This window comes from Pelophylax lessonae (genome assembly GCF_965119305.1).
Source record: "Pelophylax lessonae genome assembly, chromosome: 9".
Taxonomy (NCBI): domain Eukaryota; kingdom Metazoa; phylum Chordata; class Amphibia; order Anura; family Ranidae; genus Pelophylax; species Pelophylax lessonae.
This window is the reverse complement of record NC_138776.1, coordinates 259,156,093-259,183,720: the sequence shown is the minus strand read 5'-3', so window position 1 is coordinate 259,183,720 and position 27,628 is coordinate 259,156,093. Positions and strand designations below refer to the sequence as shown.

Below are 27,628 nucleotides of genomic sequence, written 5' to 3'. Positions count from 1 at the left end.
TCAAATGTTCATCAAAGGTCTCCCACACATCGCCCCCTAGTGGTGGAAAACAAATTTAAAACCTTTTGAGTTTTCTTGTACCTGTGCGTCGTTGTACTGGGATGACACGCAGCTGCAGGCATCACCCTGGTAACGTTTTTTTAGAACGGATGATCAGCTTTCTATTACAAACAACCGATGCGGCTAATCAGGCGCACGGCTGTTATTACAAATAGCGTGAGGGGACGTCCACCCCCCCCCCCCCCTCCTGCTCCGCTCTGCCCGGGTCTAGACGGGCCAGCTGGTAGGAGACCCGATCAAAGCCGCAATCGGCTTCGATCAGGTCTCCTATGTAGGAACCCGGAAGCGACGTCATGACGCCACGAAATCGCAACGTCACCACGCCACTTCCGGTTTACTCTGCGCCGATTTTAAAAAATCCGAAGTATTCAAAAACGCAGATGCCGATTTCAATACTTTGAAGTGCAGAGGAGGGATTTGGGGGTAAGATCCCTCCATAAAGAGTACCTAAGGGAGAAATTTAAGTCTTCATCAGAGGTCTTCCACACATCGCCCCCCTGGTGGTTGGAAAACAATTTAAAATGTTTTAGGTTTTCTTAAACACTAATCGAAAAATTCACATACCTGTACGTTATTTTGAGGAAGGAGTTGTAGCGGGGTGATAGAGGCGACGGCCAGCTTTCTAGTTATATATATATATTCTGGTGGGCAGGCCGGGACTGCTTCTTGTGTGTCGACGGCCTGCCTGAGTCTGACGTCACCGCGCATGCGCATGCACATGTGCGGTGGCATCAGACGCCGCCAGGCCAGGGGATCATTTGAGGCCAGTGGAATATCCCCCGGTGAAGAACTTAAAACAATGGAACATCCCCTCCTTCACCTACAAGGAATGAGATACCCATTACCCCACACCTTGAACGTGGGAGGAACTCAATACACTGAATAATGAGAAAGGCTGGTGGTAGGTCTTTTCTCTTTCCCTCTAGTTACCATTTGATCCTGAGGGATCAAGAGGACCTTGCGCTTGTGCTGTGGTGGAACTAGATAAGTCCCTTGGGGAAAACACTCTATCTATTCCCCCGTCCCTTACTTTTTGGACACCTGATATACCTGGGGGGTGTCTTCTGTTTATATTTGACATACTTTTTTATTTTGATGTTCTTCTAGCCTTCTGGGGATTTCTCTGACTGGCCTGGAACAGAGATGGATCTTTCATATGGAGTACAGTATCTCCTCCTCATTTGTAGGGAACACGACGTTATATTGAGGAATGGAGATGGACCTTTCATATGGTGTACAGTATCTCCTCCTCATTTGTTGGGAACATGACGTTATATTGAGGGATGGAGATGGACCTTTCATATGGTGTACAGTATCTCCTCCTCATTTGTTGGGAACATGACGTTATATTGAGGAATGGAGATGGACCTTTCATACGGTGTACAGTATCTCCTCCTCATTTGTTGGGAACATGACATTATTTTGTTTATTACTCACTTGTGTCCATATGTAGAGAAGATTCCTCCTGTTTACTTTTTACAGTCATCTCCCCCTCCTCCATAGACTGCTGATCTCCACTCACCAACGTCTCTTCTTCTTCCTCTTTTACCTCAACTTTGATGTCTTTCAGTTCTTCGCCCTAAACCCCAAAAATGATAAAATATATGATTTGGAAACATTACTGCAAATAAGAAGCAATTACATAGAAGAAAGTCTTCTCATAGTTTAGAATAATTTTTGAGTTCTACATGCTCATTTCCACCTACCGGATGATGGTGAGGGATGGTGTGATCTTCCTGTGTGGAATCCCGGGAATACAGACGACCACCGTCCTCCATAGACTGCTGATCTCCCTTTATCAATGTCTCTTCCTCTTTCACTTTCACTTCAACTTTCCATTCTTCACCCTAAACCCCAAAGTGAATAGCAAACAGTTATGATAAGTGAAAGGATATTACATTGGGGAATGGCATTTTTTAGTTTAGAATACCTTTTTGGATCCAGTTTCTCAGCCCCCCCCTACCTGATGATGGTGGGGGATGGTGTGATCTTCCTGTGTGGAATCCCGGGAATACAGAGGACGGGGACATCTCTCTGGTGGGTTCCCATTACTGGATCCATCTGTAGGAAACACACACACTGACTGAATACATTGTTTCTATGTGTTTATCAGATGATGGGGGGTCTAGGTGGATCCTCCGTACTGCTCTCACCTTTACAATAAAGTCTCCTCTTACCCGGTGATGTGAGGGGCGGCTGATTCTCCATCATCACGTCCTTGTAGAGATCCTTGTGTCCTTCTAAATACTCCCACTCCTCCATGGAGAAATAGACAGTGACATCCTGACACCTTATAGGAACCTGACACACACAATGATACAGTCACCATCCAGACACATCCCTTGTCTGTTACTGGATAATGTCCCAGAATTCTCGTAATTAGGGTGCTAAAATCAGGTGCTGCCAAATATCGTATACTTATTAATATCCGAGCTGTGACCCCAGTTCCCCTTCTGGTATGGGCTAACACGAAAGACCTAATACATATAGTCTAGTATTTAAAAAGATAAATGGGTGTTTTATTAATAGAGATAAAAGTGATGTCATGTGACCTCCCAGAATCCGCCTCACCTCTCCGGTGTTCCGTGAAAAAAACCATACCCGTGAGAAAACCATACCCTCGTCACTTCCGGTGCACCTACGGAGGGTATGGATTTCTCACAGTAGTGTCTGAAACGTTACACTTGCCGTGGTTACATTAAAACAGCTCCTCTGCAACATCAGTCATCTCCGCTCCTATCCCTGTCTCTTCCCTGATCTCGGCTAATAAATATAAAAGCGGATCACGGAGCCGAGATCGCCGTCACTTACATTTCATACACCCGCCGCCGCTTTTATTTTTATTAGCCAAGATCAGGGAAGTGACAGGAATAGGAGCGGAGATGACTCATGTTGCAGCCGAACTGTTTTAATGTAACCGCCGCAAGTATAACATTACACACAGTGCCGTGATAATTTCATACCCTCCGAGCATGCGCACTTGTCATCTTCTCTGCTGTTCCATGACGTACCCGGGGCTCTGAGCATGCGCACTGCTACGCTGCTCAGCTGTTTCAGACAGGAAGTGACGAGGGTATGGAATTCTAACGAGGTATGGTTTTCTAACGTTACACCGGTCAGGTCTGTGTTTTATTAATAGAGATAGGAGTGATGTCATGTGACCTCCCAGAATCCTCCTCACCTCTCCAGTCAGGTCTGTGTTTTATTAATAGAGATAGGAGTGATGTCATATGACCTCCCAGAATCCTCCTCACCTCTCCGGCCAGATCTGTGTTTTATTAATAGAGATAAGAGTGATGTCATGTGACCTCCCAGAATCCTCCTCACCTCTCCGGTCAGGTCTGTGTTTTATTAATAGAGATAAGAGTGATGTCATGTGACCTCCCAGAATCCTCCTCACCTCTCAGGTCAGGTCTGTGTTTTATTAATAGAGATAGGAGTGATGTCATGTGACCTCCCAGAATCCTCCTCACCTCTCCGGTCAGGTCTGTGTTTTATTAATAGAGATAGGAGTGATGTCATGTGACCTCCCAGAATCCTCCTCACCTCTCCGGCCAGATCTGTGTTTTATTAATAGAGATAAGAGTGATGTCATGTGACCTCCCAGAATCCTCCTCACCTCTCAGGTCAGGTCTGTGTTTTATTAATATAGATAAGAGTGATGTCATGTGACCTCCCAGAATCCTCCTCACCTCTCCGGTCAGGTCTGTGTTTTTTTAATTGAGATAAGAGTGATGTGACTGGCTCAGTGTTCTCTGTACAGCATTACAGTATCAGTCAGAGCTATATAAAGGAATACAATCATTTTATTTAATATTTTACAATATATGTGTATATCATCATCTTCTGGAGATAAAAGACGTCACAGTGACTATGGAGTAAGAGGACGAAACATGACGGGGGGGGGTTACTGGGTGTAAATATAAAATAATATCTTATTACCTCCTCTGCTGCCAGTTCCAGCAATGTCTCCTCTCTACTTCCTCCCAACTCACCTTTCACCTGGAACTTCCTGGTTTATATGTGACATCACTTCCTATTTTTTTTAATCTTACATTACTTCCTGTCTAAATCTTCTATCACTTCCTGTCTGTTGCGTTCCACTGACAATAAGTAAGATTGCCCCTTGTGGAGAATATTAAAAAAAAGCAGAATAAATTGGGGAGCTTTTTCATACTTTTACAGCCGCTTCTTGGCGAGTTGCTTAAAGAGGAAGTAAACTCTTCCTTTTTTTTTTTTTAGGTTTTTTTCTTCCCTGCAAAGTAAATGCATAATGTGCTAGTATGCATCGCATACTAGCACATTATGTGACACTTACCTCCAAACGAAACCCTCGTCGTCCCCACTGGCGGCCGCATCCATTTTCTGCTGTCTTCCTTCCTGGTCTTCCCTCCGGCTATGCTACTGGCCGGGAGACGCGTGACGTCACTCTCGTGCATGCGCGCGGGAGCCGCCGGTCATGGCACAGGGCTCTGAAGAAACGGTACGGGTAGCCGTTTCTTCGGAGTGCATGCGCTGATGATGTCATCGGCTGCATGAAATGTAAATATCTCCTATACAGTGCAAGTTTAGGAGATATTTACAGTACCTATAGGTAAGCCTTATATTCAATACCTATAGGTGAAAGTTATCAGAGTGGGTTTAAAACCTCTTTAATTTCTTGTGATGGTTTCCAGGTGTGCCTGCTGAAGGGGGAGTCTCCCCACTGGCTACTGTGAGAGGCTTCTCATAGGGCGGTGGAGGAAACCCAATCAGAGGACACATCCAGGCTTGTAACTACCCCAGGTGGCAGATTGTGCTGCAAAGGATTCTGGGAGTGGATATAAGTTTGGGGGTGGCACATGACACAATGTCTTTGGCGGGAGAAGAGTCCAAGGAAGGAGAGTGCGGCTGTCTCTCCTCCTGTTTGAGGAAGGTGGATTTCTTGGGGTGTCGCCTGTTAGATATTTATTCCAAATTCATAATTCTGCACTTATTGGAATTATATTATATTCACAGCAAGCTTGCAAAATATATGTGGTTTTATGATTAATCATAATATTAATATGTGTGAATGACCTTGATCCGGTGATTAGCAATGAGGTTCTTCATCTGACCTGAGGCAGTAAAATGTCAGATAATTCTGGGGTATGTAGCTAGTTGGAAGATAACATATAAGGTATCTGGTATAGAATGTCATGGAAGTCAAGAATAGGCATTATACATGTAATACTAGGAATAATACATATATTAGTTTAAATAATGTTAGTTAGGATTAGGGTTATCCCATTCATAATTAATAATATTTGTACGTATTTACTTAATGTTATACAAGTCGTATAAGTTGGTAATATGTGTTACTTTTGTATAGATTTTTGGTTATTTGGTGTAACATGACATTAACCACATTAGATGTTACAAGAATAGAATGTTACATGTGGGCTTGTCAATCAAAGTCCATATATGATTTTGAGTTTAGTACCTCCTCTTGTATAGAATAACTGAAGTTAGCAGAAATTATGTATGCCATACAAGGTTTGGAGTATTGAAAGTTCATGACGTCTACATGTAAGATAAATTGCCAGGAGATTAGGACCTTACGTTAGAACTCACAGACACACAGACTAGGGAAGATCACACACATCACTTCTTCTCCACACAAATCTATACATAGACTTTTTTGACAACTTAAGCAGGTGTTTTGCTCTCTGAAACCTAGAAACGTAATTTCCTGCTTATTCCCAGACTAGGAAAGATTTACTCTGAAGGACAGAGGAACAAACACATGTCGATACAGCCATGATTTCAAGCTGGACACATTTTTCAGAAGCATTGTTTTTATTCCTTATATTTTAACCTACACTGAACTGAACTGTTATACCTTTTACATTGTATTGTTGATGCTGAGTGTGTTTGAATAAAATCACACTTTGTTTTTAAGTCAGTCTGGCTATCAATGCTAATCGTCCGGAAACGCCTAAAGATATTAGAATATTAGATATATTCTATATTTTACATCGCCTTAGGGAGCTGAGGGGATCCGGTGTGCCGAGAGCCTGGTGAGAGAGAGAGGGGTCCAGTCCCAGGAAAGCCTACACAGGTCGTGAGTAGGATTGCCCCTGGGGGTCTGCCTGAAGTTAGAGTGGACCACTCCAAAAGAGGTTCTGGGATCCACTGCCAGCTAGTGGTAAAGGGGGTACCTAGGTTGAGGACCCTAAAGCTATAGAGGGGGTACCTAGTCAGTGGACTGAAGAGTTCAAGGTCCAAGGGGGCACCCCCAGTTTGGACCCTGAATTGTATAGAGTGTGCCAGTTAAAGTGACAGCTATACAGAGTTCTACTACATACTACCTCAAGCTGTGTCAGGCGGGGGAAAGTATTCCGTGACTTTCACAGTACACCAGTTCTACAGTTCTCAGTCCTGGATCTTCTGGACTATAAGTCGAGGATTTAGCACTTCTTTGTTCTACAGAGTGTTCTCAGTGTCAGTGAGCATTGGCTGGCGTCGAGGAAGCACCAACGGGCATTTTGGAAGTAAAGTCCCAATTGTAATTAGTTAAGCCTCAAGGAGTATCCCACTCATTCCATTCTCCTATCCCCTAATTCAAATAAAAACCACAAACAGAGAGGCTGGAGTTGTCGCTGCTTCAGTTGTCACACCCAGGGTCTCAGCTCACATGGGCTGGAGAGGATTCCGGTACTAATGGCAGACCCACATCAGGCCACAGGCCTGGAAACCTTGCTACATAAAAATAAAAAAAAAACTATTTAAAAATATAATAAAAATGATGTAATGATATAAACCATAATTATGGGAAACTAAAGAATGAAAAACACAACATGCTAATTGTGGTATACAACATTATTATAAAACGTTGTATATATGTAAATTAAATCACATATACACCGCTGGAAAGGAAATCTAAGACATTTAAGATTGTTAAAATAAAACCTGTAAGTGATAGACTGGAATATCTGAATGGCATTAGTAACTATTATAGTAATGGAGAAATAATTGTAGGCATGTAGCCCGGCTCTGGAATAAAACATATACCCAACGAGTAATAATAACCTATGGCCAGCACTGCTCTCATTTCACAACTGGGAGAACCCTGGTGAACCCATCTACACTGCAGAGAAGTCTCATCAGAAGTGGTCTTCATGAAAGAGCTTCAACCAGAGAACCATTCCCCGGAGGTCATAACAATGCCAGTGATCCCTCTAATCTCTGTGTACAACTGTATCTCCAGTGATCCTTGTCACTCCTGTCTTTCCATTGATCCCTGTAACCCCTGAGCACTCTCCTGTCTCCAGTGATCCCTGTAACCCCTGGGCACTCCCCTGTCTCCAGTGATCCCTGTAACCCCTGGGCACTCCCCTGTCTCCAGTGATCCCTGTAACCCCTGGGCACTCCCCTGTCTCCAGTGATCCCTATACCCCTGTGCACTTCCCTGTCTCCAGTGATCCCTGTAACCCCTGGGCACTCCCCTGTCTCCAGTGATCCCTATACCCCTGTGCACTCCCCTGTCTCCAGTGATCCCTGTAACCCCTGGGCACTCCCCTGTCTCCAGTGATCCCTATACCCCTGTGCACTCCCCTGTCTCCAGTGACGCCTGTAACCCCTGTGCACTCCTCTGTCTCCAATGATCCCTGTGCACTCCTGTATCTCCAGTGATCCCTGTAACCCCTGTGCACTCCTCTGTCTCCAATGATCCCTGTAATTCCTGTGCACTCCTGTGTCTCCAGTGATCCCTGCGCACTCCTCTGTCGCCAATGATCCCTGTAATCCCTGTGCATTCCTCTGTCTCCAGTGACATCTGTTTCTCCAGAGTTCCCTAACCCTGTGCACTCTTGTTTCTCCAATGACTCCAGTGATCCCTGCACACTCTTCTTTCTCCAGTGACATCTGTTGCTCCAGTGATCCCTGTGCACTCCTCTGTCTCCGGTGATCCCTGTAACCCCTGTATCTCCAGTGATCATTGCAACCGCTGTGCACTCCTCTGTCTCCAATGACATCTGTTGCTCCAGTCATCCCTGCAACCCCCGTGCATTCCTGTCTTCCCAGTGATCCATGTACATTCCTGTGTCTTTAGTGGTCCATGTAACCCCTGTGCACTCCTGTATCTCCAGTGATCCCTGTAACCCCTGTGAACTCCTCTGTCTCCAGTGATCCCTGTAACCCCTGTGCACTCCTGTATCTCCAGTGATCCTTGCAACCCCTGTGCATTCCTTTGTCTCCAGTGATCCCTGTAATCCCTATGCACTTGTTTCTCCAACGATCCTTGTAACCCCTGTGCACTCAGTCTCCGGTGATCCCTGTAACCCCTGTGCACTCCTCTGTCTCCAGTGACATCTGTTGCTCCAGTGATCCCTGCAACCCCTGTGCATTCCTGTCTTTCCAGTGATCCATGTAACTCCTGTGTCTCCAATGATCCCTTTAACCCCCGTGCACTCTAGTTTTTCTTTCATGATCCCTATAATATCTGTAGACTCCTGTGTCTCCAGGAAACCCTGTAACCCCTGTGTTTTCAGGGATGCCTGTAACCCCTGTACACTCCTGTATCTGCAGTTATTTCTGTATCTCTAGTGATCCCTGTAACCCCCGTGCATTCCTGTCTTTCCAGTGATCCCTGTAACCCCCGTGCATTCCTTTCTTTCCAGTGATCCCTGTAACCCCCTGTACACTCCTATGTCCTATAATTATTTTATAGCTGTGGACTTTGTCGGAAGTCCACAGCAGATCATCTTGTAGTAGGGTCCTAAGGTGGATCCAATTCACATGTGGAAGAGTTGTGGAGGGTCATTACTAAAAGACATGAAACCTAAAGGGGTTGTAGAACAATCATGTTTATTGGAAAATAAAAGACCTTCAAACACAGCCATTACACTTAAGGGCACCCCTTCTTCAGGGTTGAGGGACAGGAACCATACATGGAGATAATAACCAATATAAATGTATTACGGTTGTGCTAGCATGCTTAATATGGATTGTGTTGCATGAGGGAACCTAATCATCAGCGTGATAGCTGTGATCGAAATGGATTAGGGCGAAAGACAAAATTTCATATGCATAAAAGAAGGAAAAAATATAATAATTATGGATTTAAATAAAAACAGAAATATAGGTAAAAAAAAAGAGTTGATAGACAATGTTTTTATGTGTATTCTCCCTTGAATCTTGGTGCGCTTTGTATATTTCTTCCAGATTTGTGCAGTAGGCCAGTGTAAGACTTTGCTTCCTCTAATAAAGACCGCTCTCTCGTTGGGCAGGGTGATTGGTCTTGTCTCCACCCCTCCAGTTTGTAGTAGGTGGGGCTTGCTGGGTCCCTCCCCCAGCTCTTCTGTCTGCACAGGCTATGTACAGCACAGTGATGATGTCACCTCTACATCCGTCCTGGGGTCATCTATGCTAAAAATGCCACCGATATTGGCCATATCAATGATCATAGATCTGAAAAATTACAGACTTTTTAAGATATTCAGCTTTGCAGCACTGACCAGAACAATCACAGCACTGATCACATGACACGTCTGACATATTCTTTAAGCCAATGATGACCTCCATATCACTGATGAAGAGAATGATGGAAATTATGGAGCCTATCACTGTGGTAACTCAGCACAGGGATGGTGGGAACTCCTCATAATGGGCACAGCAGGTGTACAGACCCCGGAACTCAGCACAGGGATGGTGGGAACCCCTCATACTGGGAACAGCAGGTGTATAGACCTGGGAACTCAGCACAAGGATGGTGGGAACCCTTTATAATGAGTACATCAGGTGTACAGACCCGGGAACCCAGCTCAGGGATGGTGAGAACCCCTCATAAGGGCATAGCACGTGAACAGACCTGGGAACTCAGCACAGGGATGGTGAAAACCCCTCATAATGGGCACAGCACGTGAACAGATCTGGGAACTCAGCACAGGGATGGTGAAAACCCCTCATAATGGGCACATCAGGTGTACAGACCAAGAACTAAGCACAGGGATGGTGGGAACCCCTCATAATGGGCACAGCAGGTGTACAGACCTGGGAACTCAGCACAGGGATGGTGAAAACCCCTCATAATGGGCACATCAGGTGTACAGACCAAGAACTAAGCACAGGGATGGTGGGAACCCCTCATAATGGGCACAGCAGGTGTACAGACCTGGGAACTCAGCACAGGGATGGTGAAAACCCCTCATAATGGGCACATCAGGTGTACAGACCAAGAACTAAGCACAGGGATGGTGGGAATCCCTCATAATGGGCACAGCAGGTGTACAGACCTGGTAACTCAGCACAGAGATGGTGGAATCCCCCCATCATAATGGGGGAATGAAATACAATGCAGAGATCTTACCAATAGACTCCTTGAGGGACAGTAGAGAAGATTGGTTGTATTCACAACACAGTAAAATTTCTCTTCTTGATGAACAGACTCATTAAAGTCAGTTCATCCACATAAGTAAATCATTTTATCCACCATTCATCTAAGAGTTATAATGCTTTCCCTAAAAGAAACAATCTGAGAACAGAGTATTATAAAAAGTGCGGAGCGTTCTTGTTTATTAGAAAATCATAATTCGTGATTAACAAACAATAAAAACTAACATAGAATATACATCAAATCCTATAGAACTGAAAAAAAATAAAATGTATTAAATATTGGATGGACCGATGAAAAGTCGGCTTCCTTAGCAAAACATAAAAACGACCAATAATGTGCACAAGTCTTTATCAACCAATAAGAAGTGTTGTCCATGTATGGTCATATCTGGTAATGTATTAGCACAGTATAGTTGTATGGTGCGGTCTGTGTGAGTGCGGGACTGAGAAAGCACCGCATGTTTGGAGGACCATCTTACTATAATTCAAGGCCAGAAGGCCTAGACCTACCAAAGTCTACCCGAAAAACTTCAGAATAGTATTGCCCCGCCCCCAACACACCAGTCAAAACATGAAAGAGGTTGTTAGCTTCTGTGAATTCTCTGGTGTGCAATTAATATAAATCTGGAAATGAAACATTTCCCGCACTCTGAAAATGAATAAGGATGGTGAGGGATGCTTTCACTGGTGTCTACGTCTCCTTGCTGAATTTAACACTTTCCGCACTCTTAACTTGTATAAGCACTCTCATCTCTGTGACTTCTCTGGTGCAAAATAAGTTGTCCTTTCCGCATGAAACATTTCCCGCACTCTGAAAATGAATAAGGATGGTGAGGGATGCTTTCACTGGTGTCTACATCTCCTTGCTGAATTTAACACTTTCCGCACTCTTAACTTGTATAAGCACTCTCATCTCTGTGACTTCTCTGGTGAAAAATAAGTTGTCCTTTCCGAATGAAACATTTCCCGCACTCTGAACACGAATAAGGGCGCACACCCGTGTGACTTCTTTGATGTTTACGAAGGTCTCCTTGGTGAATGAAACATTTCCCACACTCTGAACACGAATGGGGGCGCACACCTGTGTGACTTCTTTGATGTTTACGAAGGTCTCCTTGGTGACTGAAACATTTCCCGCACTCTGAACACGAGTAGGGACGCTCACCCGTGTGAATTCTTTGGTGTAAAACAAGGTGTGCTTTCATAATAAAACATTTCCCACACTCTGAACATGAATAGGGGCGCTCACCTGTGTGAATTCTGTGGTGTGAAACAAGGCTTTCTTTCATCGTGAAACATTTCCCGCACTCTGAACATGAAAAGGGACACTCCCCAGTGTGGGTTCTCTGGTGTATAAGAAGGCTTCCTTTATTGCCAAAACATTTCCCGCACTCTGAACACGGAAAGGGACGTTCACCTGTGTGACTTCTCTGATGTTTATTAAGGTCTTCTTTATGAACAAAACATTTCCCGCACTCCGAACATGAGTAAGGACGCTCACCTGTGTGACTCCTCTGGTGTATAACAAGTTGTCCATTTGTAATACAACGTTTCCCGCACTCTGAACATGAATAAGGACGTTCTCCTGTGTGAATTCTCTGATGTGTAGTAAGGTGACTTTTTATGACAAAACATTTCCCGCACTCTGAACAGGAATAGGGACGCTCACCTGTGTGATACCTCTGGTGTGTATCAACTTGTCCTTTTGTACTGAAAGATTTCCCGCACTCTGAACATGAATAGGGACGCTCACCTGTGTGGACTCTTTCATGTACAAGAAGCAATGAGTTTTTTTTAAAAGATTTCCCACACACTGAACATGACAACGGACGCTTTTCTTTATGGCTTATAGAAGCTTCATTGGAAATTGATGGATCTAGTAAAGTATCTGTACTGTGAGGTCCTAGAGTCCTAATGTGTGGTCTGTCAGAAGGTTCCTCAGAGGTATTCCGGACATAGTGTCCACCTGTTGAAAAGCAATTTAACAAAAAAATGTTACAAGTATTTTCCAAACTTTGTTTCTGCATTGATGGCATTGTTACTGTGGGAATGGAGATGGACCTTTCATATGGTGTACAGTATCTCCTCCTCATTTGTTAGGAACATGACGTTATATTGAGGAATGGAGATGAACCTTTCATATGGTGTACAGTATCTCCTCCTCATTTGTTGGGAACATGACGTTATATTGAGGAATGGAGATGGACCTTTCATATGGTGTACAGTATCTCCACCTCATTTGTTGGGAACATGACGTTATATACTATATGAAGGCGTAAAATGAAAATCTGAATTCTCTCTGCATTTATTGTTTATTACTTACTTGTGTCCATATGTAGAGAAGTTTCCTCCTGTTTACTTTTTACAGCCATCTCCCCCTCCTCCATAGACTTCTGATCTCCAATCACCAACGTCTCTTCTTCTTCCTCTTTAACCTCAACTTTGATGTCTTTCAGTCCTTCGCCCTAAACCCCAAAAATGATAAAATATAACATCTGGTCGCATTACTGTAAATAAGAAGAGATTACATAGAAGAATCTATTCTCATAGTTTAGAATAATTTTTGAGTTCTACTTGCTCAGTCCAATCTACCTGATGATGGTGGGGGATGGTGTGATCTTCCTGTGTGGAATTCCGGGAATACAGACGACCACCATCCTCCATAGACTGCTGATCTCCCTTTATCAATGTCTCTTCCTCTTTCACTTTCACTTCAACTTCAACTTTTATGTCTTTCAATTCTTCACCCTAAACCCCAAAGTGAATAGCAAACAGTTATGAAAAGTGAAAGGAGATTACATTGGTGAATGGCATTTTTTAGTTTAGAATACCTTTTTAGATCCAGTTTCTCAGTCCCACCTACCTGATGATGATGGTGAGGGATGGTGTCATCTGCCTGTGTGGAATCCCGGGAATACAGAGGACGGGGACATCTCTCTGGTGGGTTCCCATTACTGGATCCATCTGTAGGAAACACACACACTGACTGAATACATTGTTTCTATGTGTTTATCAGATGATGGGGGATCTAGGTGGATCCTCCGTACTGCTCTCTCCTTTACAATAAAGTCTCCTCTTACCCGGTGATGTGAGGGGCGGCTGATTCTCCATCATGAAGTCCTTGTAGAGATCCTTGTGTCCTTCTAAATACTCCCACTCCTCCATGGAGAAATAGACAGTGACATCCTGACACCTTATAGGAACCTGACACACACAATGATACAGTCACCATCCAGACACATCCCTTGTCTGTTACTGGATAATGTCCCAGAATTCCCATATATAGTGTGCTAAAATCAGGTGCTGCCAAATATCGTATACCTAATAATATCCGAGCTATAACATCAGTTCCCCTTCTGTTGTGGGTTAACACAAAATACCTAATACACAGTCTAGTATGAAAAAAAGGTAAAAGAGTGTTTTATTAATAGAGATAAGAGTAATGTCATGTGACCTCCCAGAATCCTCCTCACCTCTCCGGTCAGGTCTGTGTTTTATTAATAGAGATAAGAGTGATGTCATGTGACCTCCCAGAATCCTCCTCACCTCTCCGGTCAGGTCTGTGTTTTATTAATAGAGATAAGAGTGATGTCATGTGACCTCCCAGAATCCTCCTCACCTCTCTGTTCAGGTCTCGGTTTTATTAATAGAGATAAGAGAGATGTGACTGGCCCAGTGCTCTCTGTACAGCATTACGGTATCAGTCAGAGCTATATAAAGGAATACAATCATTTTATTTGTTAATATTTTACAATATATGTGTGTATCATCATCTTCTGGAGATAAAAGAAGTCACAGTGACTATGGAGGAAGAGGACGGACATGAAGGGGGGGGGTTACTGGATGTAAATATAAAATAATATCTTATTACCTCCTCTGCTGCCAGTTCCAACAATGTCTCCTCGCTACTTCCTCCCAACTCACCTTTCACCTGGAACTTCCTGTTTTATATGTGACATCACTTCCTATTTTTTTAAATCTTCTATCACTTCCTGTCTGTTGCGTTCCACTGACAATAAGTAAGATTTGACCTCTTGCGGAGAATATAAAAAAAGCCGAATACATTGGGAATTTTTTTCATACTTTTATAGCCGCTTCTTGGGGAGTTTCTTAATTTCTTGTTCACATTAAACCAAAGTTAAAAAAAAAAAAAAAAAAATTAAAAATACAATAAAAATGATGTAACGATACAAGTCATAATTATTGGAAACTAAAGAATGAAAACCACAACATGCTAATTGTGGTATACAACATTATTATAAAACATATATATGTAAATTAAATCACATACACATCGCTAGAAAAGAAATTTAAGACATTTAAGATAGTTGAGATAAAACCTTTACGTAATAGATTGGAATATCTGAATGGCTTTAGTAACTATTATAGTAATAGTGAGATCATTGTAGGCATGCAGCCCGGCTCTGGAATAAAACCTATACCCAACGGGTAATAATAACCTATGGCCAGCACTGCTCTCACAACTGGGAGAACCCTGGTGAACACATCTACGCTGCAGAGAAGTCTCATCAGAAGTGGTCTTCATGGAAGAGCTTCAACCAGAGAACCATTCCCCGGAGGTCATAACAAAGCCAGTGATCCCCTAATCTCTGTGTACACCTGTATATCCAGTGATCCTTGTCACTCCTGTGCATTCCTGTCTTTCCATTGATCCTTGAAACCCCTGTTCACTCCTCTCTCCCCAGTGATCCCTGTAACCCCTGTTCACTCCTCTCTCCCCAGTGATCCCTGTGCACTCTTGTGTCACTGTGGCAGTACCTATTTCCTGCAACATCACCAGTGACTTCTGTATCTTCAGTAATCCCTGTACACTCTTGTTTCTCCAGTGACTCCTATGTCTCCAGTGATCCCTACAACCTCCGTGCATTCCTGTCTTTCCAGTAATCCCTGTATCCCCTGTGCCTTCCTCTGTCTCCAGTGACATCTGTTGCTCCAGTGTTCCCTGTAACTTTTGTACATTCGTGTGTCTCCAGTGATCCCTGCAACCCCCGTGAATTCCTGTCTTTCCAGTGATCCCTGTAACCCCTGTACACTCCTGTTTCTCAAGTGACTTCCGTATCTCCAGTGATCCCTCTAATCTCTGTGTTCACCTGTAACTCCAGTGATCCCTCTAACCCCTGTACAATCCAGTGTCACCAGTGATCTCTGGAACCCCCGTACAATCCAGTGTCACCAGTGATCTCTGGAACCCCCTGTGGGAGATGGGGAGATATCAAATTCTATGTGTCCTCCATTTTGTATGTCCCTACCCCATTTTGTATGCATTAATGTCTTATAAGCTGTGTGTTTGTGTGTGTATGTGACCTTAGTTACACAAGATATGAAAAGTGCCTACGTACCATGGAAAATTTCTGCAGTTCGCGATAAGGCTGTGTCAGGTGATTCTAGTCACACGAGATATATGTCCTATATGGTATTATTCCCCAAGGTGACCTTTTGTCTCCTGAAGCTGTTTAACCAATAAGAACGTAACAAGTGCCCTATACCTATGATTATATGCCTTTATCTTTACTATATAAGCCGCAACGAGCCTATAATAAACTGAGAGCTTGGTTTCACTATACATCTGTCTCCGTCTGTGTTATTTCCAGAAACCACTCTCCCAGGCCTGTCAGACACAAAGCGAGCAAAAGAAGTTAATGATGGTCCGGGACTATCATTGGGATCAGGGATCCCAGTAACTAACAGCTGGGGGCTCGTCCGGGATATGAAAGTCATCCCTCGCGGACAACCACGCTCATTCGGTAAGTAGAAAAATCCTTTTCTATACAGCCGATTGTAGTGTGGCTCCGGGGCGGGACACTGACTAAAATCATATCAAAGTGAACCAAGGGGGTTGGTGTGTTCCGGGAACACACGCAACAGACCCATAATTGAAATATTTCAGGGAAATATTTTTAGTCTCAGGGAGACTTAAGAAGTGTTAGAGAAATTGCTCGTTTTGTGTCTGAAAAATCTTTAAGCTTTCCTTCTCTGTCGCATAGAAGTATAAGATAATTTGTATTGTTTGTCTATAATGGTAGGAAAACTTTCTTGATAGCCACTGTACCCGGGAGGTATTGGTCAAGACTCGGAAAGGGTTTTTTTTCTTTTTGTCCTAAAAGGGACACCCGAGTCCAAAAGTATATGGGTTTAATTTATATACATCAGTGGCTTGAAGGAGGGTTTTGAAACCATAAAGGGTTACCATGGTAACAAGTAATTATGTGAATGTGTAAATCATAGAGACATGTCTTATTGAGTGAGAGAATATTGGTATTTGTTTATTGTCTTGTTATGTAAATGGCCAGGAATATTTGGTGAGTAATATTCCTGGAAGTAAATTAAGGTAGAAGAACGGTCTACCTTAAGTTAGAGTATTAAGAATTAATATACATTGTTATGTGAAATGTATTAAAGGTTTTAGCCTAGAAGATATTAAGAATCAGGTATATCACAGAAAAGAAAGCTTTATAATCTGTACGTATTCTCTGTCAGGGAGAGATATTTGTGATATCCTTGGGAATGGGGAAAAGTCAGTCTAAGAACATCCCCCCACCTGAACCGGGGGGAGACATGCAAAGCGTGTGTCACCCGGGTATCGGGTGGATATACATATACAGACCCGTGGGTCGATAATTTAGCAATCTGGACAGAGATTAATAAAACAGACAAGAGGACAAAAAGGCCGAAAAGTAACCTGAAAGGCAAAGAAGCTCCAGGTCTCCACGCCGTGGAGAAACAGAGATTCTGCTCAAATACAGAAAAATCCCATCTGGGTCATTCGGGATGTCCACCCTCGTATGCCCCTGGTGCCCCCATTGCTAGTCTATATCCTTCACTTGCCACAGCAATCACCTGTAAGCAGAAGTCAAGTGAAACCGTCCTGGAATTTTGGACAAGGTTTAAAAATGTATGGAATCAGGAGGCCGGTTTAAGTGTCACCAAGGAACGGCACAGCCTCATGATTCAGACATTTATCAATAATTTAAAGTCCCAATACATGGTGATTGTGAAACAGCAAGTTTCAGACTGGACAAACAAAGACATGGATGGTTTCCAGAAAGCCTTAACAGAAAAGGATGCGGCGGGATGTTTTGATCTCCCCAGAGAGAAACAGCCCGTTGCTACATATTTTTAGACACCCTATCAGGGACGCTATCAAAGTGGAAGAGGCAAGGGGGGATTCAGGGGCAGAGCAGAGCATTCTCAGAATAGGCCCCCTTTTAATAATAGACCCCAGCAGAGGAATGGTTGTTTCAGCTGTGGGGATCAAAATCACTTCAAATCACTTCAAATGGGACTGCCATTCTGAGGAACGTTGTGTCGGTGATTCACCTGCAGCTGACCAGCCACAGCAACAGAAGCCTAGAGTTAAGTTTAACATTAACTAGCAGCCCCAATATCCGCAACAATGATGGTGCCCAGAAGGCGGGGACTCGGCATTTCCCCGTGTGTCTCTCAATTACCAACAACTGCCTATGATTTCACTTTGTGTAGATGGCATGAATCTTCTAGTTCTCGTGGATTGTGGAGTGATTAGCAGTTCCATATCACAAGAATTCTGGAATGGAGAGACATTAGAAGCCGAACCTTCAATGGGATCCCCACCAAGACATTTAGAAACCCCCCCCCCCCTTTACCAATTATAGAAGAGTCAGGAGGGTACTCAATCATTTGGCACGGTTTCAGAATAATACCTAGGTGTCCACTTAGTTTGTTAGGGAGTATGAAGTCAGGCATACATTAGACAGACTCTTGGCCGAAGGTACATTTAAAATAGTGTTACCTCACGAGATAACATGGCGCCCCTGTTTTTGTTGTTCTGAATATTCATTTTCCAAGTTAGATATACATAATTGTTTGAAGCTACGACGTTGACCCTGACGTTGGTACATTTCTAGGGAGAGGCGGTTCCCACATTCCTAGGGAGGGGGTCAATTCTTGTGCGGAGCCTGATAGGACTATGTGTTCCAGCTCGTGGGACTATGGGTCCCAGCTTGTGGGACTATGCGTCCCAGCATTGCCAAACATATGCAATTATCTTTTTATGGAATTTTTGGAGTTTTGCCATTTATACATTTGTGCATAAAGCATAGGAACCTCTGGGAAGAGTAATAATAGTGAACAAATACAGTTTTTATCAGGCAAAACATAGTTCGCCGTAGTCGGCAAGATATTTTGAGGTTATTTTTTATAGAATTATAGATAATGAGAAATTACATTTTACAAATGGGTCCCTTGTGTCCCTAAATGTAAAAGGGAGCTCTGGTGCAAAATTTTGAAAATTGGCTACTTGCCAAGAAAGGGTTCAAATTTAAATATTTTCATTCCTGTTATAAGTTATGGAATTTATTTTGGGACAGAAAGGGTTACCGCAATCAGTGTGACCATTGGACCCTATTGGCACCGAGCCAAAAGTTTCAAATCAGATTAACTTTTTATATGATTTCAGTTTTTGGGTGATATTTTAGGGGAGTCCTCTATTGCGGGAGGGGAACCCCTGGACAGGTTTTTGTTAGATTGGCAGAAGAAAAAAAAAAAAAATAAAAAAGTTTTTTTTAGTAAGATTGGCACAGAGCCAAAAAGTTTTAGTTTTATCTGACTGAAGTATGTAGTATGCAAGTGGTATCTGATGTGCCATCTCTACTGATAGCCATACCATCCGATGCTACCCACTTTACAGTGATTGGTTGAAGTAATGCGTTTTTTTTACCGTCCTAATGGACGAGGAGACACAGCCATCTTTGTTTCTTGTTTTGATAATCAGTCCAGGTAACTGACCTGGTGTAGAAATGCCTCAGGGCTAAATAGACAGTTTTAGTTGTCTGCTCTATAGTTCTCCAGACCACGCAAGAGGGGATGGACACCTGCTCATGAGTCAGTCCCGCTACAATATGTGGATAACATATGTAGTCACTCTGTGGAGGCCAGTCAGAGCGAGTGAGTTCATTGAGAAATGTACATGTATGTGGACACAAAGTGTCACAGGAATAATGACAATGGTGTCAGGAAAGTGTTGTTTACCTTGGTTTTGTTCTCACAGAGGGGGAAAAGGAGAGTCAGTCACGTGGGTCTTGCCAGCCCACAGTGGGTCTTGCCCGCCCACAAAACCAGGATCATTGATTGCAATGGATCCGACTGCTCCTATTTTATGACAACATTTTGAGACAAGCCACAGGTCCAGAAATGTCACAAGTAATGTTGAATGCGTTTATGTATCTGAAAAATGCTATGGTTGTAGCGCCTGCACTGGGCCTCCCAAATTATGGAAAAATGTTTTGTGTTTATGCAAGGGACAATTGTAAGACCATGACAGGTGTACTTGCCCAGGAGTATGGTGATGGATTTTGCCCTATAGTTTTTGTCCAAAGATGGTCGCAGTCCAGGTCTAAGGCATGCCTGAGGTGACTCCAAACATAGCATCTTGTGAGATGGTAATAGGGATGGCCACATCTTTTGCCCTAGGTAGGCCCCAGTTTTAAATGGGTTACTGGGATTAAAGGGTGTGTTACACAACAACATGATTGTATAGACATAATATATCTAGACAGCCATAGAGGGAGAAGAGGATGTTTTTGTAGATGGTTCCTGGTTGTAGAGCTGAAAGTCAGGCCAAAAGATCACACATTATTAGAGCTACAAACGCATGCTACAGAACAGGTTTAAGGAATTAGGTGATGGTTTAGAAAAAGTTGAGAGTGGCCTCTTTCTAAAAGAAGGGGAGATCTTGTATCCCCGCAGCTAGCGCCCCACTGTCTATTGCCTAGTATGATGGAATAGGACACAGGGGGTGGGAAAGAACATATGAAGTATTACTGAAGTTTTTTTTTGCATTTACAGGCCTAAATTAGTGAAAGCATATGTTGCTAGGTGCATCACCTATATTAGGAACAACACAAACAAACACATAATGCCAAACATGAACATCTAGAAATAGGTTTTTACATATAGGCCCAAAGCAGGGAAGAAATAAGAGTTCCTTTTAGTCAGTAGTAGATGGATTCAGCAGATGATATGGGCCAAGAACCACATGACTGCCTAGAAACTATTGAAAGTGTCACTTCACCCCGTGCAGACATGATGAAAGAGCTCATCACCAACCTTCTTCAGGCTATGTTGTTACCCTCAGAGTTAGCTATCATTCACTGTAGGGCACATACCAGAGGTACTGATGACATCTCCAAGGGCAACGCACTAGCAGACAAAATAGCAAAAGCAGCCGCACAACAGTTACCTTTAGGAGCCCTAAAACAAATGCCTGTCCTAACCCACATCCTCCCCGATGATGCCCAGTTGATCACAGATCTACAGGCCTCAGCCACTGCTGAGGAATTGGAGGACTGGTGTTATCCTGTTTTGCAAAGGAATCCTGAAACAGGATTGATTTGCAAAGAGGGGAAACCGTGTATACCCCGTAATAGTGCTCCTATTTGCATTGCCCAGAATTCAGGTACAGTGGAAAGGATAAATAGGACAATCAAAGACGAGTTGAGAAAAAGTTAATTGGAATTTTGAATCAAGTGGAACGGAAAAGTTGCTCGCACCTTTCTTTTCTTTTCACAGGTATCAACCCATCACTTGAGGGAAGGAGATGAAGTAGCATCACAAGACCAAGGCTGGATTTCGTTTTGGACCAAAAGACAAAGGTAGTCGCAGTGACCAGAATCGCTGTCCTTGTGGAGAACCAACAAGCCTGGATCCATGCTACTCGAGTGAAATTGGTAAAGGAGGCTCCACCCCCAGAAGCAAGTCCAGATCCAGACCCAAGAGAGGTACTAACGGGGGCGGACGGCCCTGATCTTGAACAGGAAGGTCCAGAAGCAAGAGAGGTACTAACGGGAGTGGACGACTCTGACCTCGAACAGGATAGTCAAGAAAAGGGGGTTTTTCAGAGGCAGGCGGCCCTGACCCTGTAGAAAAATGACATTCCTAATAGCACCAGATTCTGGAAAACTTTGGCTACTTATGGGACTCGTATCATTTTCAGTCTTCTCTGTAGTATGGGTTACCACTAGCTGTATTTATTATCCAGAAGACCTGGTAGGGCTACAGGCCATTTGCAGAGCTTCCAACACCCCAACACAGAGTAATGCACATAACAGACAAAAGAGAGATGAAAGCTCAAAAAGTCTTACAGATAAAATGTCATTGTTGCAATTTAAATATGCATATGCCCAGAAGTCCGGATATGAAAAATGTTGGATATGTAGTAAACTCCATCCTAGCACCGCTAGAATCCCCCTAATAGCGATACCTTTAAACTTCACCCCTTTCCTAAATGGTACACCTCCTGTTGTCCTCACCAATGTCACGAGAACACTCTCAAATGATACCCTCACTTTCCAAATTATTGGTAGGAGTCATTCCCCAGACTGGTGTTTTAGGTTGGGAAACTCCACCAAGGGAGCTGAAGTGTGCCAGCAAACTAAGATTAATTTCTCAATGACCTCGATGGACAGCTCCTTCTGGCACACCTCAGAACCAGCCCTAAACGCCACTCTAATGAACTTTCTTAACTCCAGTTCCACTTCCTCTTCCCCAGTAGGACAGTTGTTGTCAAATTTAGCTTGGTCCAGTTATGATGATCAATTAATGGCACTACTTCACAAACGTCCCCTGGTTTTGGGAAACAGTACTTATATTTGTTGTGGAAAGATTTGTCACCCTTGGATCCCCATTGAACCCCAAGGGTGGTGTTACCTCGCATCCCTAGTTCCCATCATGGGTGTAGTGGGAGACAACGAAGGAGGACATCTCCTCGAAGCTAGTATGTATCCTAGGTACCCCCTCAAACACCGCAATAAAAGGGAATTATTCCTTGAAAAGGATATGGTATGGGCCTGGTTCCCCTCATGGACCGGATGGGGAATAGACATGATGAAAAGGTTGAATAATTACTCTAAAATTCTCGATGACATCCTAGATAAGAACTCAGGGGACATTACCAAATTAAATATAGAAGTGAGGGCAATTAAGAAACAACTTGAGCTCCATGACCTAGCCATAGAAAGCATGAGTGCTGCTCTTACTGGGTTATGTGAAGTTACGGAGGATTATGAATGTTGCACATGGATACACAATACATCTGTTGAGATACCCGATTATTATGATATTATTGCACAGCACCGGAAAGAAGTAGACAAGTTGCAACAGGAAGCTAGGAATATTGCTAAGACATGGAGTCCTTTTGGTAGTGGGAATTTTGAATTTGGAGGAATATTCTCATGGTTGAAAAATATCGCTATGACTGTTGTAATGGTTTTGCTTTTTTTATTATTCCTATATGCATGCTTCAAACTCGTAATGTGTATTATTGCTAGAGTTTCCCGACCAAAGGTGAAAAATGTCTCTATGCTATCCCACCAAGTCCCAGGCTACCAGACCTCCTCGACTAATAACCCTAAAGAATATACTGAGTACATTAAGAGGTATAAACAGAAAGAAAAAAAGAACCTTATTGTTTAAAGGATGATATATGATCTGGTCTTTCAAGCAGCAGGGATATAGAAAATTAATCTGCCAATCGTGGTACTATATTCCTAGGAGGTTTAGTACTCCTGATAATATCCCTAAGAATTATATATTCCAATGATATACAGGGTGACAAGGGAAAATCAATTAAGGGTTAATGATTTTAAGAGGGGATTGTGGGAGATGGGGAGATATCAAATTCTATGTGTCCTCCATTTTGTATGTCCCTACCCCATTTTGTATGCATTAATGTCTTATAAGCTGTGTGTTTGTGTGTGTATGTGACCTTAGTTACACAAGATATGAAAAGTGCCTACGTACCATGGAAAATTTCTGCAGTTCGCGATAAGGCTGTGTCAGGTGATTCTAGTCACACGAGATATATGTCCTATATGGTATTATTCCCCAAGGTGACCTTTTGTCTCCTGAAGCTGTTTAACCAATAAGAACGTAACAAGTGCCCTATACCTATGATTATATGCCTTTATCTTTACTATATAAGCCGCAACGAGCCTATAATAAACTGAGAGCTTGGTTTCACTATACATCTGTCTCCGTCTGTGTTATTTCCAGAAACCACTCTCCCAGGCCTGTCAGACACAAAGCGAGCAAAAGAAGTTAATGATGGTCCGGGACTATCATTGGGATCAGGGATCCCAGTAACTAACACCCCCGTACAATCCAGTGTCACCAGTGATCTCTGGAACCCCTGTGCACTCCTGTGTCACCAGTGATCCCTCTAACCTCTCTATCTGTAAAACCTGTATACCCCTGTTTCCATATCTCTAGTACTCCCTTTAACCCCTGTGTCTGCAGTAATCCCTGTAATCCCTGTGCTCTCCTTTGTCTCCAGTGATCCCTGTAACCCCTGTACACTCCAGTGATCCCTGTAACCCCTGTACACTCCTGTGTCTCCAGTGATCCCTGTAACCCCTGTACACTCCTGTGTCTCCAGTTATCCCTGCAACCCCCCATGCACTCCTGTCTTTCTAGTGATCCATGTACACTCCTGTTTCTCCAGTTATCCCTGTAACCCCTGTGCACTCCTCTGTCTCCAGTGACATCTGTTGCTCCAGTGTTCCCTGTAATCCCTGTGCACTCTTCTGTCTCCAGTGATCCTTGTAATCCCTGTGCACTCCTCTGTCCCCAGTGATCCCTGTGCACTCCTCTGTTTCCAGTGATCCCTATAACCCCTGTGCACCCTGTATCTCCAGTGAACCTTGCAACCCTGTGCACTCCTCTGTCTCTAGTGACATCTGTTGCTCCAGTGTTCTCTGTAACCCCTGTGCACTCCTCTGTCTCCAGTGATCTCTGTAACCCCTGTACACTCCTGTGTCCCAAGTTATCCCTGCAATCCCCCTGCACTCCTGTTTTCCCTGTACACTCCTGTATCTCCAGTGTTCCCTGTAACCCCTGTACACTCCTGTGTCTCCAGTGATCCCTGCAAACACCATGCACTCCTGTCTTTCTAGTGATCCATGTACACTCCTGTTTCTCCAGTTATCTTTGTAACCGCTGTACACTCCTCTGTCTCCAGTGACATCTGTTGCTCCAGTGTTCCCTGTAACCCCTGTACACTCCTGTGTCTCCAAAGACTCCAGTGATCCCTGCAACCCCTGTACATTCTTGTGTCTCCAGTTGTCCCTGTAACTCCTGTACACTCCTGTGTCTCCAGTGATCCCTGTAACCCCTGTGCACTCCTCTTTCTCCAGTGATCCTTGCAACCCTGTGCAACTCCTCTGTCTCCAGTGATCCCTGTGCACTCCTCTGTCTCCAGTGACATCTGTTGCTCCAGTGATCCCTGTAACCCCTGTGTCTCCAGTGATCCCTTAAATCTCCGTGCATTCCTGTGTTTCCAGTGATCCATGTTCACTCCTGTTTCTCCAGTTATCCCTGTAACTGCTGTACACTCCTGTATCTCCAGTGATCCTTGCAACCTCTGTGAACTCCTCCATCTCCAGTGATCCCTGTAAACTCCTCTGTCTCCAGTACCATCTGTTGCTCAAGTGATCCCTGCAACCCCTGTGCATTCCTGTCTTTCCAGTGATCCATGTAACTCCTGTATCTCCAGTGATCCCTGTAACCCCTGTGCACTCTTGTTTCTTTCATGATCCCTATAATATCTGTAGACTCCTGTGTCTCCAGGAAACCCTGTAACCCATGTACACTCCTGTATCTCCAGTGATCCCTGTAACCAGTGTGCACTCTTGTTTCTTTCATGATCCCTATAATATCTGTAAACTCCTGTGTCTCCAGGAAACCCTGTAACCCCTGTGTCTCCAGGGATGCCTGTAACCCCTGTACACTCCTGTATCTCCAGTCATTTCTGTATCTCTGGTGATCCCTGCAACCTCCGTGCATTCCTGTCTTTCCAGTGATCCCTGTAACCCCCTGTACACTCCTATGTCCATAGCTCCCAACTGTTCCTAATTTTGAGGGACTATCCCTCATTTTGAACAAAGTCCCTCTGTCCCTCTTCCCCCCATCATTTGTCCCTCATTTTGGTCTGATCTATATAGTTGTGAAGAAAATGCACTACTTATCTATCAAAAAGTGTTTCCCAGTGCTAAACCTTTCATCCAATTTCTAAATTGGTGCATTTTTAAATTCCAAAAGCCAGTACAAAGAGATTGAAGTAGTAAAATAGCATGTGTGGGTTTAACCTCCTTAGCGGTATTCCCGAGTGTGGCTCGGGGGTTAACTTTCAGTACCAAAAGCGGTAAACCCGAGCCATTACCCCAGAATTTTACTCACCTTCCCTGCAATCCCCCGTCGTCCTCACAGTCTCTCCCCGCTCTGTGCACGACCAATGCCGGCACTTGCCTTCCGGTTCCCTTCCCTGTGAGCATTGCCATGCAGGGGGGGTGAAACCGGTGGCAAATTCAAAAATGTAAATACACCAAATGAGATGATACAAAGCTGTGATCCTAACAGATTACAAGGTATCATGCCATTTCAGCACACGATTTTTTGGAAAATTCGTTATCCAGTACGGAAAGTGAGGACAGCGACGATTCTGATGTCCCTTTCTAGCACAAAGCTTGTGGAATTTGGGAAGTATATCAAATGATTCTTCAGAATTTCCAACGGAGCGATGTGCCAGAAAGAGACATCACTTTCTGTATCTGATAACGAATTGTCCCACGAATCGCTATCGCTCAGTTCTTCAAGTAACTCCGTTTCAGTGTCGCTGTTTTCCAGTTCCTCTAAAAGTTCTTTGGCCCAAAAAGAACGCTTTTTGGACCACCATGGTCGTTCTCTATTTTCCAGGCACAAAGCACTGGAAAAGCACAGGCAGGGCACTGGAAAAGTCACCAGGTGAAATCCTGTGGTGAAATGGAATGATACAGTGTAATCCGTTAGGATCACAGCTTTCTATCATCTCATTTGGTGTATTTAAACTTTTGAATTTGCCGCCGGTTCCACCCCCCTGCGTCGCAACGCTCGCAGGGAAGGGAACCGGAAGACAGGTGCCGGCATCGGCCGAGAACACAGCGGGAGGACGGCAGGGGAGGACAGTGGGAGAACGGCGGGGGATCGCAGGGGAAGGTTAGTTTTAAAATGCAAAAGAACAGATTTCCATGCAAAACAATGTACCGCTTTTAGCACAGAAATCTGGACATAATCAGACCACCAGGGAGGTTAACCAATCATTTTTTTTATACAAGCCTCCGTTGGGGAAGGGGAGGCGTGGCAGGAGTGTGTCCAATGCCTACATACTTTAGCTAATAGATGTCCCTTATTCCCATCTCAGAAAGTTGGGAGGTATGTATGTCCTATAATTATTTTATAGCTGTGGACTTTGTCGGAAGTCCACGGCAGATCAACTTGTGGTAGGTTCCTAAGGTGGATCCATTGAGATGTGGATGGAAGAGTTGTGGAGGGTCGTAACTAAAAGACATGAAACCTAAAGGGGTTGTAGAACAATCATGTTTATTGGAAAATAAAAGACCTTCAAAACACAGCCAATACACTTAAGGGCACCCCTTCTTCAGGGTTGAGGGACAGGAACCATACATGGGGATTATAATAACCAATATAAAATGTATTACGGTTGTGCCAACATGCTTAATATGGATTTCGTTGCACGAGGGGACCTAATCATCAGCGTGATAGCTGTGGTCCAAATGGATTGGGGCAAAAGACAAAATTTCATATACATATACAAAAGAAAAATATAATAATTATGGATATAAATAAAAACAGAAATATAGGTAAAAATACAGAGTTGATAGAAAATGTTTTAATGTGAACTCCATGTGTATTCTTCCTTCAATCTTGGTGGGCTTTGTATTTTTCTTCCAGATTTGTGCAGTAGGCCAGTGTGAGACTTTGCTTCCTCTAATAAAGACCGCTCACTACTGCTCTCTCGTTGGGCAGGGTGATTGGTCTTGTCTCCACCCCTCCAGTTTGTAGTAGGTGGGGCTTGCTGGGTCCCTCCCCCAGCTCTTCTGTCTGCACAGGCTATGTACAGCACAGTAATGATGTCACCTCTACATCCGTCCTGGGTGTCATCTATGCTAAAAATGCCACCGATATTGGCCATATCAGTGATCAGACTGGAAAAATGATAGGCTTTTTAGGATATTCAGCTTTGCAGCACTGACCAGAACGATCACAGCACTGATCACATGACACATCTGACATATTCTTTAAACCAATGATGACCTCCATATCACTGAGGAAATTATGGAGCCTATCACTGTGGGAACTCAGCAAAGGGATGGTGGGAACTCTTCAT

At 43.7% G+C, this 27,628-nt stretch overlaps 2 protein-coding genes across 2 annotated transcripts in view; both read right to left on the bottom strand.

Annotated features, from left to right (window-relative positions):
- Positions 1–27,628, bottom strand: part of LOC309564412 (uncharacterized protein) — a 1,531,146-nt gene that overhangs the window by 1,116,293 nt on the left and 387,225 nt on the right.
- Positions 1–27,628, bottom strand: part of LOC309563442 (uncharacterized protein) — a gene marked incomplete at its 3' end in the record, with an annotated part of 44,894 nt that overhangs the window by 1,829 nt on the left and 15,437 nt on the right. The window contains exons 2-6 of the mRNA XM_082267835.1: positions 11,309–12,082; positions 11,147–11,224; positions 5,522–5,601; positions 1,767–1,907; positions 1,534–1,639 (exon numbers count right to left, since the gene is read on the bottom strand). Of these exons, the coding sequence (XP_082123961.1) occupies positions 1,534–1,639; positions 1,767–1,907; positions 5,522–5,601; positions 11,147–11,224; positions 11,309–12,082 (1,179 nt within the window). The remainder of the gene's footprint in view (positions 1–1,533; positions 1,640–1,766; positions 1,908–5,521; positions 5,602–11,146; positions 11,225–11,308; positions 12,083–27,628) is intronic.